This window comes from Scyliorhinus canicula, chromosome 13, assembly GCF_902713615.1.
Source record: "Scyliorhinus canicula chromosome 13, sScyCan1.1, whole genome shotgun sequence".
In the NCBI taxonomy this organism is placed as follows: domain Eukaryota; kingdom Metazoa; phylum Chordata; class Chondrichthyes; order Carcharhiniformes; family Scyliorhinidae; genus Scyliorhinus; species Scyliorhinus canicula.
In genome coordinates this window covers 147,988,913-148,007,495 of record NC_052158.1, presented here as the reverse complement: position 1 = coordinate 148,007,495, position 18,583 = coordinate 147,988,913, and the positions used below count along the sequence as shown (strand labels likewise).

At 46.4% G+C, this 18,583-nt stretch overlaps 1 protein-coding gene across 1 annotated transcript in view; it reads left to right on the top strand.

Moving 5' to 3' along the window:
• LOC119975658 (succinate receptor 1-like) overlaps window positions 1-5,644 on the top strand; it is a 54,868-nt gene extending 49,224 nt beyond the window's left edge. Inside the window, exon 5 of the mRNA XM_038815440.1 lies at window positions 4,694-5,644. Within this exon, the coding sequence (XP_038671368.1) occupies window positions 4,694-5,644 (951 nt within the window). The remainder of the gene's footprint in view (window positions 1-4,693) is intronic.
• Window positions 5,645-18,583: the final 12,939 nt, after the last annotated feature.

The window sequence follows — 18,583 nt, the reverse complement described above, 5'->3', positions numbered from 1 at the left end:
AGAGGACTGACAGCGGCGGGACTTCAGCCCATCGGGGGCCGGAGAATCACCGCGGGTGGCCCGCCGACTGGTGCGGGGGACCCGCCGACCAGCGGGACGCGATTCCCACCCCCGCCGATTCCCGGGTGGCAGAGAATTCCGGTCACGGCGGGGGCGGGATTTACGAAGACCCTGGGCGATTCCCCGACCCTGCGGGGGGTCAGAGAAGTCCGCCCCTTACTTTTAAATTTATATTTTGAATGTTTTAACAGAAAATCATAGAATTTACAGGGCAGAGGGAGGCCATTCGGCCCATCAAGTCTTCATCTGCCATTGGAAAGTGCACCCTACTTAAGCCCACGTCCATCCTATCCTGTAACCTAGTAACCCCACCTAACCGTTTGGACACCAAAGGGCAATTTAGCATGGCCAATCCACCTAACCTGCACATCTTTGGATTGTGGGAGGAAACCGGAGCACCCGGAGGAAACCCACACAGACACGGGGAGAACATGCAGACTCCGCACAGACTGTGACCCAAGGCCAGAATTGAACTCAGGACCCTGGAGCTGTGAGGCAGAAGTGCTAACCACTGTGCCACCCAAAAAGACCAACACATCTTATATTTTCTGATTGATCGCCTGTCCATCGAAGGTTTCCTGCATGCCTTGAAACACGAACGAGCTAAATAGTGGGATCATGTCACGTTTCTGACAAGCCAATTTTTCTTCCGTATTTAACCCTTTGACACACACTTCCCACCCTCCCATTAATCCCATTTCCCAGTCCACGCTCTGTAGATTAGAATTTTATCCCTAACTGTCTACATCCCTTTACCTTTCCACTTGGGTAATCGCACCATCGCAAATTTGAATACGCACCACTTGATTTCCTCAACACTGTCACTGAAGATATATTATAAATAGCTGAGGTCCGACGTCCGGTTGTGGCCATGGAGTAAACGGTCGCACATTCAGCAGCTCTCGCCTTAGTGTATTTTTTAATGGTGTTTCAGCCGGATTTTTCAGACAATTTCTCAACGTAAATTGATCGAAGGCAGAGGAAAAGGAGGTGACCCTCAATTTATGGAATCGTGTCCAAATAAAGGAGAAACCAAAAGTGAAAGCAAGAATCTGAGGTCATCGAGCTCAATGGTAACGATTCAAAGCGTGTCCACGCCAGCTCACTGGTCGATGGAGCAATGGGTCGAGTACCTGGATGAGAAGTTCACCCGGCATCGCAAGGAGTGTACAGAAGATCTAACCCAGGTGATAGCCTCGATTAAGGAGGTGGTTGACCGGGTGGAGGAGAAAATGACGACCCAGGGACAGGGGATTCTAAAGCTGCAGCAGCAGGCGACTGAACGGGAGGAGGAGTCCACTGCAATGGCTTTGGAAATTAGCTTACTGCAGGACAGCCAGAAACAATTGCTTGATAAAGTGGAGGACTTGGAGAACTGGTTTCGCAGGCAAAATATCCGAATCGTCGGGCTGCCAGAGGGGAAGGAGGGAGCGGCTGCGGGAGCACATGTGGGGAAGATGTTGCGGGTGTTGGTCGGGGCCGATGTGTTTGACAAGGCACTTGAGGTGGACCGGGCGCACAGGGTACTCGTATGTAAGCCCCATGGCTGTGAGCCCCCGAGGGCCATGGTGCTGAAGCTACATCGATTCCTCGACAAGGAGCGTATCATGAAGTAGGCTGGGCAGACAAAACGGTACATGTGGGAAGAATGTGGGAAGAATCAGAGATCTGTGTGTACCATGACTGGGGACCAGAACTCGCAAAGAGGAGAGCAAGTTTCAACAAAGTTAAGGGAGCTGTACTTCAATTCTCCGGAAGAGGTGGCTACTTTCATGAAAGGCAATAATCTGGCTTAAGGACTCTTAAATTGAGGACTCTTAAATTCTAACTGTGGTGGGCTGAGTTTGATGGATGGGATGGAGTGGCGGGGAGGAGAGAAACATGGTTCTGCTTTCTGCCTTGTCTTGTTTAAAATTTCAGTCTTTTAATTCTGTGAGTTAAATTGCGATGTTCGGGAAGAAAAGGTCTTGGGTGTTTTTTTTAAATGTTTTTCTCTGCACATCTAGATGGGGCTTGGGGAGGTGATAGATGGACTGGGGGCGATGCAATCGTGTAAAGCCCCGAGTCCTGATGGGTTCCCAGTGGAATTTTATAAGAAGTTCTCTGGGTTACTGGGGCCGCTCCTGGTTAATGCTTTCAACAAGTCCAAGGAGCTGGGAGAACTCCCCCCACCGTTATCGCAGGCATCAATTTCTCTCATCCTGAAGCGGGATAAGGATCCAGGGAGCTGTGGATCGTACAGGCCAATCTCCCTCTTGAATGTAGATGCCAAATTATTGGCAAAGATCCTGGCCACTCAAATAGAGGATTGTGTCCCGGAGATAATTGGGGAGGATCAGACGGGATTTGTAAAGGGCAAGCACCTGATATCCAACATTAGACGGCTTCTTAATGTAATTATTTTTTATTATTTTTTATAAATTTAGATTACCCAATTATTTTTTCCAATTAAGGGGCAATTTAGTGTGGCCAATCCACCTACTCTGCACATTTTTGGGTTGTGGGGGCGAAACCCACGCAGACACGGGGAGAATGTGCAAACTCCACATGGACAGTGACCCAGAGCCGGGATCGAACCTGGGACCTCAGCGCCGTGAGGCAGCTGTGCTAACCACTAGGCCACCGTGCTGCCCTCTTAATGTAATTATGATGCCAGCGGAGGGGCGCGAGACTGAGGTGGTAGTTGCCATGGACGCGGAGAAGGCTTTCGACTGAGTGGAGTGGAAGTATCTATGGGATATTTTAGGCAGGTTTGGGTTTGGGCAGGGATTTGTGGAGTGGGCCCGGCTACTGTACCTGGCCCCGGTGGCAAATGTAAGAACTAACCGTGTTCGGTCAGAATACTTTAGTCTTTGTCGGGGGACAAGGAAGGGATGCCCGCTCTCCCCATTGCTGTTTGCCTTGGCCATAGAACCCTTAGCAATGGCTCTGAGGGCAGCGAATACCTGGAGGGGATTAGCAAAGGGGGGGGGGGGGGGGGGCGGGAGGGGGGGGGGGGAGGGGGTGGAGCACAGGGTCTCTCTCTATGTGGACGATTTGCTGCTTTATATCACGGACCCGGTGGGGGGGATGGTCGAAATCATGGAGGTATTAGGAGAATTTGGGCGATTTTAAGGCTATAAGTTAAACATGGGAAAAAGCGAGATGTTCGTGATTCAGGCACGGGGGCAGGAAAGGAGGCTGAAGGAACTACCTTTTAAAGTGTTTGGGAAGAGTTTTAGATATCTGGGGATTCAAGTGGCCAAGGATTGGGGGCAGCTTCACAAGTTAAAATTGGGCAAAGCAGTGGATCAAATGAGAAGGGATTTTTGGAGATGGGATATGCTCCCACTGATGCTGGCGGGGAGGGTTCAGACGGTGAAGATACTGTCCTTCCGAGACGGCTTTTCTTTTTTCAGTGTCAGCCGATTTTTGTCCCAAAGGCTTTTTTCAGAAGTATTAATGTGGCGATATCGAGATTTATATGGGTGGGTAAAACCCTGTGAGTAAAGAGGGTACTCATGCAACGGGCCCGCGGGGAAGGGGGATTGGCTCCCCCGAGCTTTATTAACTATTACTGGGCTGCCACCATATCGATGGTCAGGAAGTGGGTAGTGGGAGAGGGATCAGTCTGGGAGCGAATGGAGGCAGCATCCTGCAAAGGTACGAGTCTGGAGACTTTACTGACGGCGCCCCTGCCATTCTCGCCGGCTCGGTACTACACAAGTCCTGTGGTGGTGGCTGCCCTGAGGGTGTGGGGGCAATGGAGGCAGCATATGAGACTGGAGCGTGGTCAGTGTGGTCACCGATCTGTGACAATCACCAGTTTGGGGGGGGGGGGGGGTTGCGGGAGGGGGCGGGGGCGGTCTGGATGGGGGCTTTAGGGTATGACAGCGGGCAGGGATTGAGAGGTTTTGGGGTCTATTCATCCAGGAGGACTTTCCAACCTTGGAGACATTGGAGGAGGAGTTTGATTTGCCAGGAGGGAACGGGTTTCGGTACCTTCAAGTGTGGGACTTTGCACGGAGACAGGTCCCAAGCTTTCCTCACCTCCCCCTGAGGGGACTACAGGATAAAGTGCTGTCAAAAACAGGGGTTGGAGGTGGGAAGGTTTTGTAATTGTCAATTATTGCCACAATCCTATTGCCGCAATACACACACAATTAGGTGTGTGGGGAGTGGAGTACCTACATGTAGTTCCAGCTTGTCAGGCTCTCCAGTACCAACCTCGACCCCAGCGAATCACACGTTGGCGTTCATTAGAATTGCACTAGTTCCAAATGTGCTAGCCCATTAGGAAGTCCTGAAAACTCCGGGACAAGCGCAGCTTTCAGGGCCGGAGAACTCCGTCGATTGAGTCCCTGCGTCCTCTCTTAGTCTCTGAAATGGCGATTCCGCCCCTTAAGTATTAAAAAGCAGGCGGATAGCCTTATACTCTAACATATGAATCTGTTAATTGATTAATGATAAACCAATTATCTCCTGGTACAAATTAAACTATTGTACCACTAAAAAATTGAAATGGAAAACACAGTTCAACATAATTCTGTCTATAATAATACAACTGTTACACAAAAATTGTAAGTTTTTTTGTAATTTATTAATTTTCCACACCCATATTGTGTTATGACTTATATTTATTTTTAATTTCTAGGAAATGAATAACACATGTTTGGACATCAATCCTCAGCTGGAGAAGTATTACCTTCCAACCATGTACGGAATAGAGTTCATCTTGGGACTCATAGGCAACCTCTCTGTGATTTGGGGCTATATATTCTGCCTGAAGGATTGGAGTTGCAGCAATATTTACCTTTTCAATCTTTCCCTCACTGACCTGACTTTCATTTTCACCCTCCCCATGCTGGTAGTCTATTATGGCAAAGGCAACGTGTGGATGTCTGGTCAGGTAATGTGCGTCGTCAATAGATACATCCTTCATGCCAACATGTATACCAGCATCCTCTTTCTTTGTTGCATCAGTTTTGACCGGTACCTGCTGGTGATGAGGCCACTGAAGTCTCACTTTTTTCAGAAAAAGTGGAACGCCATTGTCATCTGTCTTGGTATTTGGATGTTTGTGACACTGGAGTTGGTACCGATATTCGTGTTCATCAAGGACAATGATACCAATGGAACAGACATGGCGGACTGCTTAGATTATGCAAGCTCAGGGCATGCCTTCCGCAATCTGATGTACAGCCTGTTCCTCACGGCTTTTGGTTTTCTCATACCTCTCGGTATCATGCTTTTCTTCTGTATTCAAACTGCACACGGCCTTAAGAAAATACAGGAACAGCGCACCAAGATTCAGGTGGAAAAGCCCCTGACACTGGTCATTTTGGCCATTGTCATTTTCTTGATATTCTTCACCCCTTATCACCTAATGCGCAATGTCCGCATCGCTTCCAGAATGAAGAACAACGGTCTGTCCGAATGTAGCAAACTCGGTGTCAAGGCTGCTTACGCTATCACCAGGCCCATAGCTTTCCTCAACTCCATCACCAACCCCATTTTCTACTTCCTGTTGGGGGACAAGTTCAGGGAGCTTTTTTTCAACAAACTGAAAAGCATCTTCTTGAGAAAGGCGGCAGTGCAGGAGTGACAGGCGGAGAAACGTGAATTAGTGTGGTGCTCAATTGTCTGGTGTTTGATTCTGTGTGAATCTCTATTCTCTATTCCCTGTGTTGTTATTCCGTAAAGAGAAATTAATCTGTCGTCAAGCAGCTGAACACATGAGAGGGGACATTTTAATGCCCACACAAAACCTGGCGTGTCATCTCTGGAAATCTCCGAGGCATAAAAGCAACAACTGACAAGGAGGATAATATGCAGTAATTTAAACTTACCGGCTCGTTCAACTTTTCTTTCTTCACTGGGAGATCCAGCCACGCTGTGGGATCTAACGGTTTTGAGGTTCAAGCCTACTTGATGCTATGCGGAGAGTCCTGATGTAGTAGCGATCTATAAGAAGATGTTACTTGTACATTGTCTCAAAGCAGAAGGACCAATGGCTATTTGAGGATCTCACAGGTTTGAAACAGCAGTTCGTGCTCAATATATACTTTGGTCCAAAGGAAAGTGTAATGCTCAAACTATATGCATTCTGCCAGAGGTATCAAGGACATTCTGTACCCAACAAATATGTGGCAGTGTTGCAGCAATTGGCACCTATGTGTACAGTTAGCATGATAACTAATTAGCTCATTTGTGACAAATTAATTAAAATACTTCAATTCCATGAATTCAGGAACTCCTGCTCATGGAGGAAGATGATTTAACTTTGGAGAAATCCATGGCTTTGGCAGTCCAAATTGAATCTGCCATGTTCAACTGCAGAGCTTGCACGGAAATGTTCAAATGTGGGTCGCGGACACAACTTGCCCAACCAGCTCAAGTAGAAAGGTCAGGGACAAAGAGGCCTTAGCAGTCTCATCAATACATGTTCCATCGCGGACAGGTACCCTAAAAACTGTGCCCAACTTGCAGAAATGCTCAGCGATTCACAACACTATGTCCAGCTTGCCGGGGAAAGTTAAACTCATGCTTAAAGAGGAATCAATTTGCAAAGGGGTGCAGTCCGAAGAAGTGGACTTTATTGGCCTGGTGGAGTTTCTCGCTGAGAGTGATATATGACATAAATGTAACATCAAAAAGGTAAATCACTGGGTCATTTTAAGGGTTGCTCAAATGCTCAGGGTGGCACGGTGGTACAGTGGTTAGCACTGCTGCCTCACAGCGCCAGGGACCCGGGTTCAATTCCGCCCTTAGAGTGTGTGGAGTTTGCACGTTCTCTCCGTGTCGGCGTGGATTTCCCCAGGGTGCTCAGGTTTCCTCTCACAGTCCAAAGATGGATTTGCCATGTTAAATTGCACATTAGTGTCTAAAGGTGACGTGAGGTTACGGGGATAGGGTGGGGAGCATGAACCTCGGTACGGTGCTCTTTCGGCAGTTGGTGCAGACTCGATAGGCTGAATGGCCTCCTTTTGCACTGTAGGGATTCTATGAAAAAAAGATTGTGGGAGCTCTGTGTCACGTCTTATCAATGTTGACATGTAAGTGTCCATACTGAGCAACAAACTGGACCATTGGTATTTTTTGCAAAATTCTCTCACTCCTGCGACAGAGCCTCTTCAAAGGGTTATGTTGGTATTGAGAACATTTACAGCCCCAGTAAACTACAAAAGAATCACTCCAGACAGGTTTGTGTTCAAGGGAGCCGAAGGTGGAGGCTTTGTGGGGGTTAACCTATTTGATATTGTGAGTTTCAAAATTGCAGGTTCCACGTGAGCACATATTAACATGATCAATGACGCCGCTTACACATCTTATCCTTCCTGATTGACCAGATTTGGGGAGATTAATGGGCAGTGCATGCTCCTGACATCAATCATCAAGTCTGTCAGTTTCACAACTTGTGAGATGGTTGCCTTTTTTAATCCATGCCAAAGTAACACAGGATCTGAAATAACTTGAAGTTGATGGTAAACTTGAGCAAACTGTTAGCATGGTCATGCTCAATGCAAAAATGGCAAACTTAGTCTATGTGTCAACTTTAAGAAAGTTAACAAAAAGTATCATACCATATATGTATCTACTTCCTCCAATTCACAAACTGTGAAGCAGAATTTCATGACTCCAGTCTTCACAAAATTTGACATGTGGTGGAGCAATCTCCAGATACCACGAGTGGGGAAAAGCCAATACCTTACAGCGTTTATTACTCATGAAAGGATGGATCAATATCGCAGTTGCCCTACGGACTAAGCTCAACACCTAATGCATTCCGGAAGATAATTTATTCAGTCTTGCCAGATGATGAAGGCACACTCAGCCTAATTGATGACATTGCTGCCAATGGAAAGGACAAGGCAAAGCACATTCAGCAGTTATCAGCAGGACTCACTTGACTTACGCAGCACAGTTTGATGCTCAAGAAGGAAAAATGCACATTCTGGCATCCGAGATTGACTTCCTAGGGTGCAGGGTGGCAGCAACTGAAAGAAAACCTACACATGACAACACAAAAACATCAAAATCATTCATGTGCTTAATGGTTGGCTGACAACACAAAGTGGAACACATCGGGCGGGATTCTGAGTGTGCTGCCGGCGAAGCGGAGGATCCCGCTGACGGAGAATCCAGCCCATGATACTTGACAATGAGCAGACCAGGCTATCTCGAGGACACTGATTATGAGGTTATATTTCCTTTTCCAATGAGTGACTGTAGTCTTCATCATGTGACTCATCAAATTGATCACATTGTAAGGATCCTCCTGTACAAACCTTGTTTTCTCTATTAATTTCTGCTATTTTGCCTATTATAATTTTTGTACCTGGAGAAAAATTTGTCTTCACCCTTAAGGTTGGACTTCACCTTTAATTAAAAAAAAAAGAATCCAGCAGGATATGCCCTGTCATCGGCGATGTCGCTTCTTGATGGTCTTTACTTTGCCGGGATCTCAGCTGGTCACCTGTGCTGATTTGTAGTGACTGTTCTAGATTTTTATTTTCTTTGTGAGGCAATTTCCAAGTTAATTTTGGTTTGAGCTCAGAGTTTAAGAAAGCGCTTTTGAATGTCTCTCCCATAGGGGTGGCACGGTAGCACAGTGATTAGCACAGTTACTTCACAGCTCCAGGGTCTCAGGTTCGATTCCCGGCTTGGGTCACTGTCTGTGCAGAGTTTGCACATTCTCTCCCGTGCCTGCGTGGGTTTCTTCCGGGTGTCCCAGTTTTCTCCCACAAGTCCCGAAAGATGTGCAGGTTAGGTGAATTGGCTGTGCTAAACTGCCCTCCGTGTCCAAAAAAAGGTTTGGTGGGGTTACGGGAATAGGGTGGAGGTATGGGGAGGTGTGGAAATAGGGTGGAGGTGTGGGCTTAGGTAGGGTGCTCTTTCCAAGGGCTGTGCAGACCTGATGGGCTGAATGGCCTCCGTCTGCACTGTAAATTCTATGATTCAACGATAAAGGATGGAACACTCTTCAAGATATGGTTGGGACCCGCTCCAGGTAAATGGAGCAGCCAGATTTCCTCTCTACCCAACCTGTGAGTGTTTAAAGCCTGAATTAGAAGCTGTTCACCTAACAGTTTCGCACTGAGGTCCAGGGTAACGACCTTTCCCTCTCTACAGTCAGGTTGAACTGCAAGGAAGTTCAGTCCAGCAGCAGCTGCAGGCAGGGACAGTTTCTTGCAGAACCCTCTTTAAAATCTTATTCAGTCAAGCTAGGGGGCATTCTGGTGGAGTTGGAAACAAATAATAATTACACGAGCCTGAGGTGGATCTTCTGAGCGAAGGCCCAGGTTATTAAAAGTGAAAGTGACTCCCCAGAGGGAATCCCACAGTCTCGGGGATTCGGATTGAATGTTACAGTCAGACGATGCTCTTTAGTCATCCAACCAATGTTCTCAATCATTCTGCACCTTGGAAGGAAAGTAAGCTGAAAAACAACTTCAACATCTGAAACAAGGACATTCATCTTCCATCTCTTTTATTTTGCCCCTCCCTCTGTGTATGTGTTTTTAGGTCAATATAGGGATGGTAAAGGGTGGGGGGGGGGGAGTAGTAGATTATCTGGACTGTTATTCTATCATAATTGTTGCATGTCTTATGTATATTGTTGTTATAAATAAACAGCTGTTGTGTTTCACTTACAAATCTGGGAATCTGCAGGTGCCTGTAAGTCAAGGGCCAAAGATCTCGGAAACTTTGCAGGAATTATTGGTTGATTCACTTGTGTGGGGCCTGTGGGGATGGAATTGACCGCGCACTAGCCCAGGGTGTCAACACCAAGCCACATTCTCCAATTGGTAGATCTCTGCGACATCATCCGGGATCTTAATATCTCAAAGTTCCTTTCAGTAAAGGGAAGGAGCAGTGCTCTGAGAGCTAGTGATTCGAAACAAACCTGTTGGACTTTAACCTGGCGTTGTGAGACTTTTTACTGAATGCTTATTGTTTAGGATGGTTTAATTTGAAATAATTTCTATAGTCTGACACGGAGGTAACGATGTGAAGATGTGGTGTTCGATTATTTTATTGTTTATTATTTGATGATGTGTATCTGATGTCAGTCCTCTATTCTCTACGTGTGGTCAGTTAAGCCTGGGTGTGTTTTTATTGATTAAACAGAAAATAAACTGTAGGAAAGCAGCGGCAGCAGAGCGGACATTTTAAAGCTTTGAGTAAAACTATTGGACACACTTAAAAAAGACGTATCATCTTTGCATACCTCCAAGGTATAAACCACAACACGATTTGGTGGCAAACTTAGGCCTTGGGCCTCTTGCTTGCCCTGGAAGTGGGTGCCTATAGAATTGCCACTACTTTTCCCTCTCAATTGTTACTTGCCACAGGGGAATACATGCTTATTGTCAGCTCCCGATCATCTTCCTCTTGTCAGATGTCAGCTGGTCCACTGTGTCTTTCTAACATTTTCTCCACAACAAATCATCAATTACGGCTGAGATGAATCTTGCACCAAGATGAGGAGGCTTCACATACCTATTGCTCATCTCTAACAGGCCTAAGGTCGTAGGGGATGGCATCTCTGACCATTCGCTGTGAGAGTTGCATGAATCAAGCATTACAGCTGATGTTACTCTGTAATTAGTCCTGTGCTGGGACATCTGAATCACAGTCCAGTTGCTCACATGCTATTACAAAGAAAGGACTGTGGAATTTTCCCTTAGACCTATTTGATTTAACCCCCTATCAACCATGTCAGGTCTTTGTGGGGAATTATTAAAACCAGGTTTGTAGGTGAAATACAAGCTTTTATTGCTCTGAGTCAAGGTCAGATTATACATTAGCAATTTGCCTGTGATAAAAGTGAAATGTTACACCAGCCTTTCAGGGTCCGGACTGCAAATGTGCACAGCCAGTAAATTAGATACCAGAGTGAGTGCTGGTATGGAGCACCATTCAGGAGTCACAATTCCAAACTTGTAAGCCAATTAGGGTCAGAGGGCGGGGGCAATATCAAAACGTGCAGGTATAAAGCTCGTGGTGCCCTCTCTCTTTGTTCTCTTTCCATTGTCCTCTTTCTTTTGCCATGCCGGGCTTTTTGTTTATTTTGTTTGTCATTGAAAATGTACTCCACGTTTTGCAATAAACTCAATCTCAAACTACCACCGGACCCTGTCTCTTATTAGAAAGTAAGAGATCCTGCAGTCTTTCTATTGTTGCCATGTCCCTCCCTCACCTTGACCCTGTGTCAGCTTGCCCCTTTAAGGAGAGATGTCCCCAGAGTGTCATGTGACCCCCATCAGCCAATGGGGTCAGAGCATATGAACACTTGAGGAGGAGCTTGGTTTTCCCACTCAGTTAAGCAGTTATTGGTCTTGGAACATGACAGCCTTTCAACTCACTCTCTTCATATAGTCATTACTTTAATAAACTGTTATTAATTAATCAACTTGTTGGTCGACCATCTGTCATATTACAGGCAATCACCTCTAATTTCTTTGTGAGGCCTTTTAAGATGTAAGGTAGCATGGTGGTTAGCATAAATGCTTCACAGCTCCAGGGTCCCAGGTTCGATTCCTGGCTGGGTCACTGTCTGTGTGGAGTCTGCACGTCCTCCCCCTGTGTGCGTGGGTTTCCTCCGGGTGCTCCGGTTTCCTCCCACAGTCCAAAGATGTGCGGGTTAGGTAGATTGGCCATGCTAAATTGGCCGTAGTGTCCTTAAAAGTAAGGTTAAGGGGGGAGGGGTTGTTGGGTTACGGGTATAGGGTGGATACGTGGGTTTGAGTAGGGTGATCATGGCTCGGCACAACATTGAGGGCCGAAAGGCCTGTTCTGTGCTGTTCTATGTTCTATGTGTTGACTTTGCATCCGTGGGAGTGACAGGAGGCAAGATAAGCTCAATTGTTTAAAAAAATGACATAGGATCTTTCACTCGCTTCCTCAGGGGCTGATTTAGCTCACTGGCTGCACGGTTCGATTCCCGTACCAGCCTCCCCGGACAGGCGCTGGAATGTGGCGACTAGGGGCTTTTCACAGTAACTTCATTGAAGCCTACTCGTGACAATAAGCGATTTTCATTTTTCATTTTCATTTCATTGGCACATTTTGGCAGGAATGAATGCAAGAACTTGCCAAGGCGTCATTGTCAGCACCTCCCAGATTCACAGGCTCCACCAATTAGTAAAGGAAGGGCAGAAGGGCAGAGTTGGGATTGGCATTGCTAGGAAAGAGTTAATATTCCTTAGTACTTAACATAGAACAGTACAGCACAGAACAGGCCCTTCGGATCTCGATGTTGTGCCGAGCTTTGTCTGAAACCAAGATTAAGCTATCCCACTCCCTGTCATTCTGGTGTGCTCCATGTGCCTATCCAATAACCGCTTGAAAGTTCCTAAAGTTTCCGACTCCACCAACTCAAAATGTTGCAACCTGGGATTTAATTGTTACATAGATTGCACTTATTGTTTTGTAGACTGCACCAGTGTATAAAGGGGATACAGATGGCACTGTTTTGTTGTGGAGAAGTGATGACTGAACACAATAAACTTGGAGTCGAAGAAGTCAAGACTAACTTTCCAGTGCATTTATAGGATTACCATCGGAACTTTACAGTCATCTTCCCCAAGATCTTCTCAACATCACACAGCACCTTGACATATACCTTTCACTATTTCATTCTGAGTGGCTCAAAATCTTGGAACTACTGGAAACATCAAGAGTGCTTTACCACACAGACTACAGCAGTTCAGGAAATGACCCACCATCATCTTCTCAAGGGTAATCAGGAGTGGGTGAGTGGGTTTGGCGCTGCTCCATCTGAATCACCCTCTGTAGGCAGTGGAACAGGTGATCGTAGACATGTCAAATGTCAAAGTTTTCAACCTGGATTCAAAACATGGGTTCTGGCAGATCCCATTAGTGATGAATATTGTATTGTATGTATTTGGCATGGGAAGGGTTAAAGACCTGGGTTAGTGTGCAACTGCTGCAGTCATGGTGTCAAAAATCCTGGATTGCAATCCTAGGCTTTTTAAGAGCCAAAGTGCAATTAAAACATTGTAAAAGTTTGGACTGATGGATTTATGTTTCTATTAGGTGGGTCCTCTACAGAGTAGTCAATTGGAGAAATCGTGGTCAGTTTAGTGAGTTGATGCAGTTAACGGGAGGAGCCAGGTGTTAAAGCAATCAACCGGTACAGGCTTGGAGGGCTGAAGGGCCTGTTCCTGTGCTGTTTTGTTCTTTGTTCAGTCAGTTGTTGAGGATCAGGTTTAGTTTGTGTCTGGAAAGCAAGCTGAGAAGTTTCTGAAGAAATACAGCCAGAGATTCTGAATTTTTCTACCAGGGTACAGATCTATCTTTTCAAAGCAAATACAGCAAATAATCCTGAGTCTGCTGACTGTATTTAGAAGTGGATTGTAATCTAAGATAGTGTTTGAGTGGAAGTAAAGATAGCAGTTAAGGGTTATTGTGTCACTGTATAGATTAGCATTGTTTAAGGAGTAATTGTGAGCTATTTCTGGTGTGATGTTAAAGATATTTTAATACTGTGTTAGTAATAAAGTTTGTGTTAATATACCACATCCCTATTTTGCATGAAATCACTCCTGGAGTGAGGTATCATTTCCTCACAGTCTTACAAAATTAAAATAAAATATTGAGATGTCTGCCCAGTAACCTCACCACTGTTGCCTAGGGATGGGCAGGAAGATGGTGGGATGAGCACCCACCTTATTTTACATGTCCCTCACTGTGGGAAAATCACCCGCCGGTGGCACAACATTCAGGCCCCTGTGCCTTCACAATTCCCATATTTGTAAACATCTATTCATATCCATTAAAGATTTATTGACTTAAGGAGTGAGACCCCCATGTGTGTAAACATTGACCACATCAAAGAGAGGTAAGTGCAGTGAAATAACACATTTGAGTGATTGGAATGCACTTAGTGCTTGGAATGCACTTACCTCTCTGCGATGTGGTCAATGTTTACAAACATGGGGGCTTCATCCCTTAAGCCAATGAATCGTGAATGGATCAAAGCTGCTGATGGATTGTAGAAGCTGTCAATCACAGACCCCCTACTCAAAAGCTATGAATTTCTTGCAGCTAATGGATCTGTGGGAAACATACGTAGGCACAGCTGCTCTCCTTCGAGGAATGGACACATAGAGCTGCAAGGTAAGTGTTACAGGTATAATGTTTCCAACTGCCCCTGTCTGGCTGCTCTCTAACTTCCAGACAGGGCTCCCTTTTCTGGGGGTGGGGGTATGTGTGGGGAGCATGTGTGTGTGGATGGGTCTGTGGAGGGGGTTCCTTTAGGCTGTGGGTCCCAGTGGACTGTATTCCTAATACAGGGGTCCCTGAGGGGGTTCCCCATTACAAGGGTCCCTGTGGGGGTACCCCTATTCCAGGGATTCCCGTGAGGAGAGTGTGTGGGTGTGGCGGGGGAATCTGGTAGAGGATCCGTGGGCAGGCAGTGCATTGTTGTGGGGGGGGGGGGGAGGGGGGGCCTCGGATGGGCTCGGATAGGCTCAGATGGTCTCTAACAGCATTGCCCTGGCCCACCGCAAGGTCCACGATGCCAGGACCATGCTGGTGATTTGCCCCCAAGTGATTCTCAGCCACAGGAAGCAGAGAATCGTGGGAGGCCGGAGCATTGGCCACTGGGTTTGTTGAATAGATGCAGGTGGATCATTGAGACCTATTTGCATTCATCTCTATGCTCCCTTTGGTGCGCGGTGTGGTCCTTGATCCCGCCGCCAGAGGGGTGGGGAGGGGGTGGGGGGGCTCGGAGTATTGAATTCAGGTTGGCACCCAGCGCCAATCCCGATTTAGCCCTGATGCCCTATTCTCCGTCCCATTGGGGAACGCAATTCGGGAGTCCCGGGACGGTGAATCCTGCCCATCTTTCATGACCTCAGGACAATTAAGTAATTTTGAAATACACTGTTGCAGCGAGAATGGACAGGAAACAGGCTGAGGAGCAGGAAGCAGTGTGCATTGCAACATTGAGGTGGGGGAAAATACTAGGTGGTGCACACAATGGATTATGATTGGAATAAAAACACTTACCTCAAATCCCTCAGTAATCTTCCCTCCACAACCTCCAACCTCATAGTCCCTCCTCTTCAATATAAACATCCAACCGTTCCCTATTCCATCCCCCACCAGGAGGTGTTAGAGCTCTCTGCTTCTTTCCAGAGCAGAGGCCAAACAATTCCCACCTCGCACTACTCTAGCTCAACAATTTCTCCTTTCACTTGTCTTATTGCCTGGAAATTAAAGGTGTGGCTACGGGTACCTGTGCGGGTCCCAGTCTTTTTGTGGGGTATGTGGAACTCTCCTTGTTCCAGTCTTTCTGAGGTCCGTTTTTGCAACTTGTTCCGTGACATCGATGCCATTTAATGCTCTCGTCTGGACCTGGAAAAATATATCAATTTTGCTTCTAATTTCCACCCCTCTCTGACCTTCACATAGTTAATCACCGACCACTTCCCTTCCCTTCCTTGACCTCTCTGTCTCCATTTCCAGTAACAGACTAACCACCAATATTCATTACTAACCTGCCCACTTCCACAGCTCCCTCAGTGCAGACTCGATGGGCCAGGATGACTCGGGTCAGTGCAGACTCAAGGGCCGAATGGCCTCCTTTTTCACCGTAGGAATTATATGATTCTACATTGGCTACAGCTCCTCACATCCCTCTTCCTGTGAAGTCTCCATCCCATTCTCCCAGTTACTTCACCCTCACCACATCTATTCTGATGATGCTACTTTCAAACGGAGCTTCCGACATGTCTGCCTATTTTCTCAACCAAGGATTCCTCCCATGGTGGTTAACAGGGCACTCAACCACGTCTGACCCATCTCCCACACCTCTTTCCTCACCCCTGTCCCTCCCTCTGAGAACCATGACAAGGTACCTCTTGAACGCACTTTTCACCCCACCAGCCCCCCATTCAAAGGATTATCCTCCGCCATTCCCACCAACTCCAGCTATGATATCACCATAAAACACATCTCCCCCTCAACCCCCTGTCAGCATCCCACATGGACCACTCCTTCTGTGACACCCTTGGCCCACTCCTCCATTGCCCCCAACCTTCATTCCCTTCCCACGGCACCTTCCCTTGTAACCGCAGAAGGTGCAACATCTGCCCCTATATCTCCTCCCTCCTCACTGTCCAAGGGCTCAAACACATCTTTCAGGCTCAGCACCCCCTTCACTTGCACCTCCTTCAATTTGGTCTGCTGTATTCGCTGCTCCCAATGTGATTTCCTCCACATTGGGGAAATTAAAACCAGGCCAGGTGACCATTTTACGGAACACCTTCGCTCCGTCCACAAGCAGGACCACAACCTTGCTGCTGCTTGCCATTTTAACTGAGCCCCTTGTTCCCATCTCCACATGTCCATCCTTGGCCTGCTGCACTGTTCCAGTGAAGCCCAATGCATACTGGAAGAGCAGCATCTCACCTTCCGATTAGAAACATTACAGCCTTCCGGACTTAACATCGAGTTCAACAGTTTAAGAATATAAAGATTCCCCTCTGTTTTGACGACCCCCTTTTTGCCTTTTATTTCCTTGATTTGTCCCCTTGAGCTGATCTGGCATTTTCTCTTTATCGTTCAGATTTCCAGCATCCAGGGTATTTTGCTTTTATATAACTACGATTGGGACCCTGGCTGGTTTAGCACACAGCTAAATCGCTGGTTTTGAAAGCAGTCCCAGGCAGGCCAGCAGCACGGTTCAATTCCCGTACCAGCCTCCCCAAACAGGCGCCGGAATGTGGCGACTAGGAGCTTTTCACAGTAACTTCATTGAAGCCTACTTGTGGCAATAAGCGATTTTCATTTCATTTTCTATCCTTTCTTTATATTTACATTAATACACAGACTCGCTAGCTAGGGGCACACTGCCACCCACGTTAGCACAGGCCTCAATCTCGCTGATACCTAAGAAAGACAAAGACCCAACGGAATGTGGGTCATACAGACCCATATCTCTGCTGAACGCAGACGCCAAAATACTGGCCAAAATCCTAGCCAAAAGGCTAGAAGACTGTGTACCTGAGGTGGTCACAGAGGACCAGACGGGCTTCGTCTGTCTAAAGGTAGACAGCTTACCTCGAACATCAGGCGCCTGCTGAACGTGATAATGACCCTCTCCAGGCAGAGAACACAAGAGGTGATCATCTCCCTGGACGCAGAAAAGGCCTTCGACAGAGTCGAATGGAAATACCTCATAGAGGTACTGGTTCGGGCTTGGAACAGGGTTCACCGCTTGGGTAAAGCTCTGAAGTTTTTTTTCTAATAATTTGTAATTTGTTGGATATAAAATATGAAAACTCAATAAAAAACATTTCAAAAAAAAAATTTGCATTAATGGATTCAGAAACTTCGTACAAACCAGTCAGTTCAAACTTAATAGAGCATGGAGGGATTGATAATGTGAAGAAAATAGAAGCCATGTCAAAGTGAATAGAAAATACAAGTAGACAGACCATGACAGTTAAAATTGAATACAAATATGCGAAGTGTGGTGGTGGGGAAAGGTGATGATACAATGGTAATGGTCACTGGGCTAGCAATCCAGAACCCCTAAAAAGGCTAAATTCGCTGGGGACAAGAGTTCAAAACCAACCACGGCAGCTGGTGGAATTTAAATTTAGAAATAAATCAGGAATGAAAACTAGTCTCCGCAGTAGTGACCACAAAACCATCATCTGGTTCCCCAGTGCCCTTTAGAGATGGGAAACTGCCATCCTTACTGAGCTTGGTCTTCATGTGACTCCAAAGCCACAGCAACGTGGTTGACTCTTAACTGACCTCTGAAATGGCTGAGCAAACCATTCAGGTCAAGGGCAATAAGGGTTGGGTAACAAAAGTTGACCTTGCCATTGAGGGCAACATTACATGAAAGACTAAAGGGAGAAAGTAAGTATTGTACACGGGAAATAAAGCACAACTACTCTTGTGACCTTCTCCCTGGTCTTGATGACAAGAACGAAGATCAGAGCTGACATATTAAGCAAATCCTGTTCCGCTGTGGCACATTTCTCAAACTTAGAAAAGTCCGATCTTTAATACAATGCTGACTGGATGCATTGCCAACAAAAAAACCTATTCTTGTTCCCTCTTCTTGAAGTTGAGAATGTCCAATTTTGTCACACTCTTCGACCTTTTGAATTCCGTGAATCCGGGTGACTTTTCTGTGGGCATTATATTTGATTTCTTGTACTTTTCATTGCTGTTTTTGTTCCTTAGGTTGTTTTAACTTCCTTCTTTGGTCTTTTGATTTCTCCTTTTCATAGTGCATCCTGTTTTTTAAAATTTAGAGTACTCAAATTATTTTTTTCCAATTAAGGGGCAATTTAGCGTGGCCAATCCACCTACCCTGCACATCGTTGGATTGTGGGGGTGAAACGCTCGCAGGCACAGGAGAATGTGCAAACTCCACACAGACAGTGACCTAGGACTGGGATTTGAACCCAGGTCCTCAGCGCCATAGGCAGCAGTGCTAACCACTGCGCCACGTGCCGCCCTCATAGTGCATGCTTAAATTTGTTAAACGTAT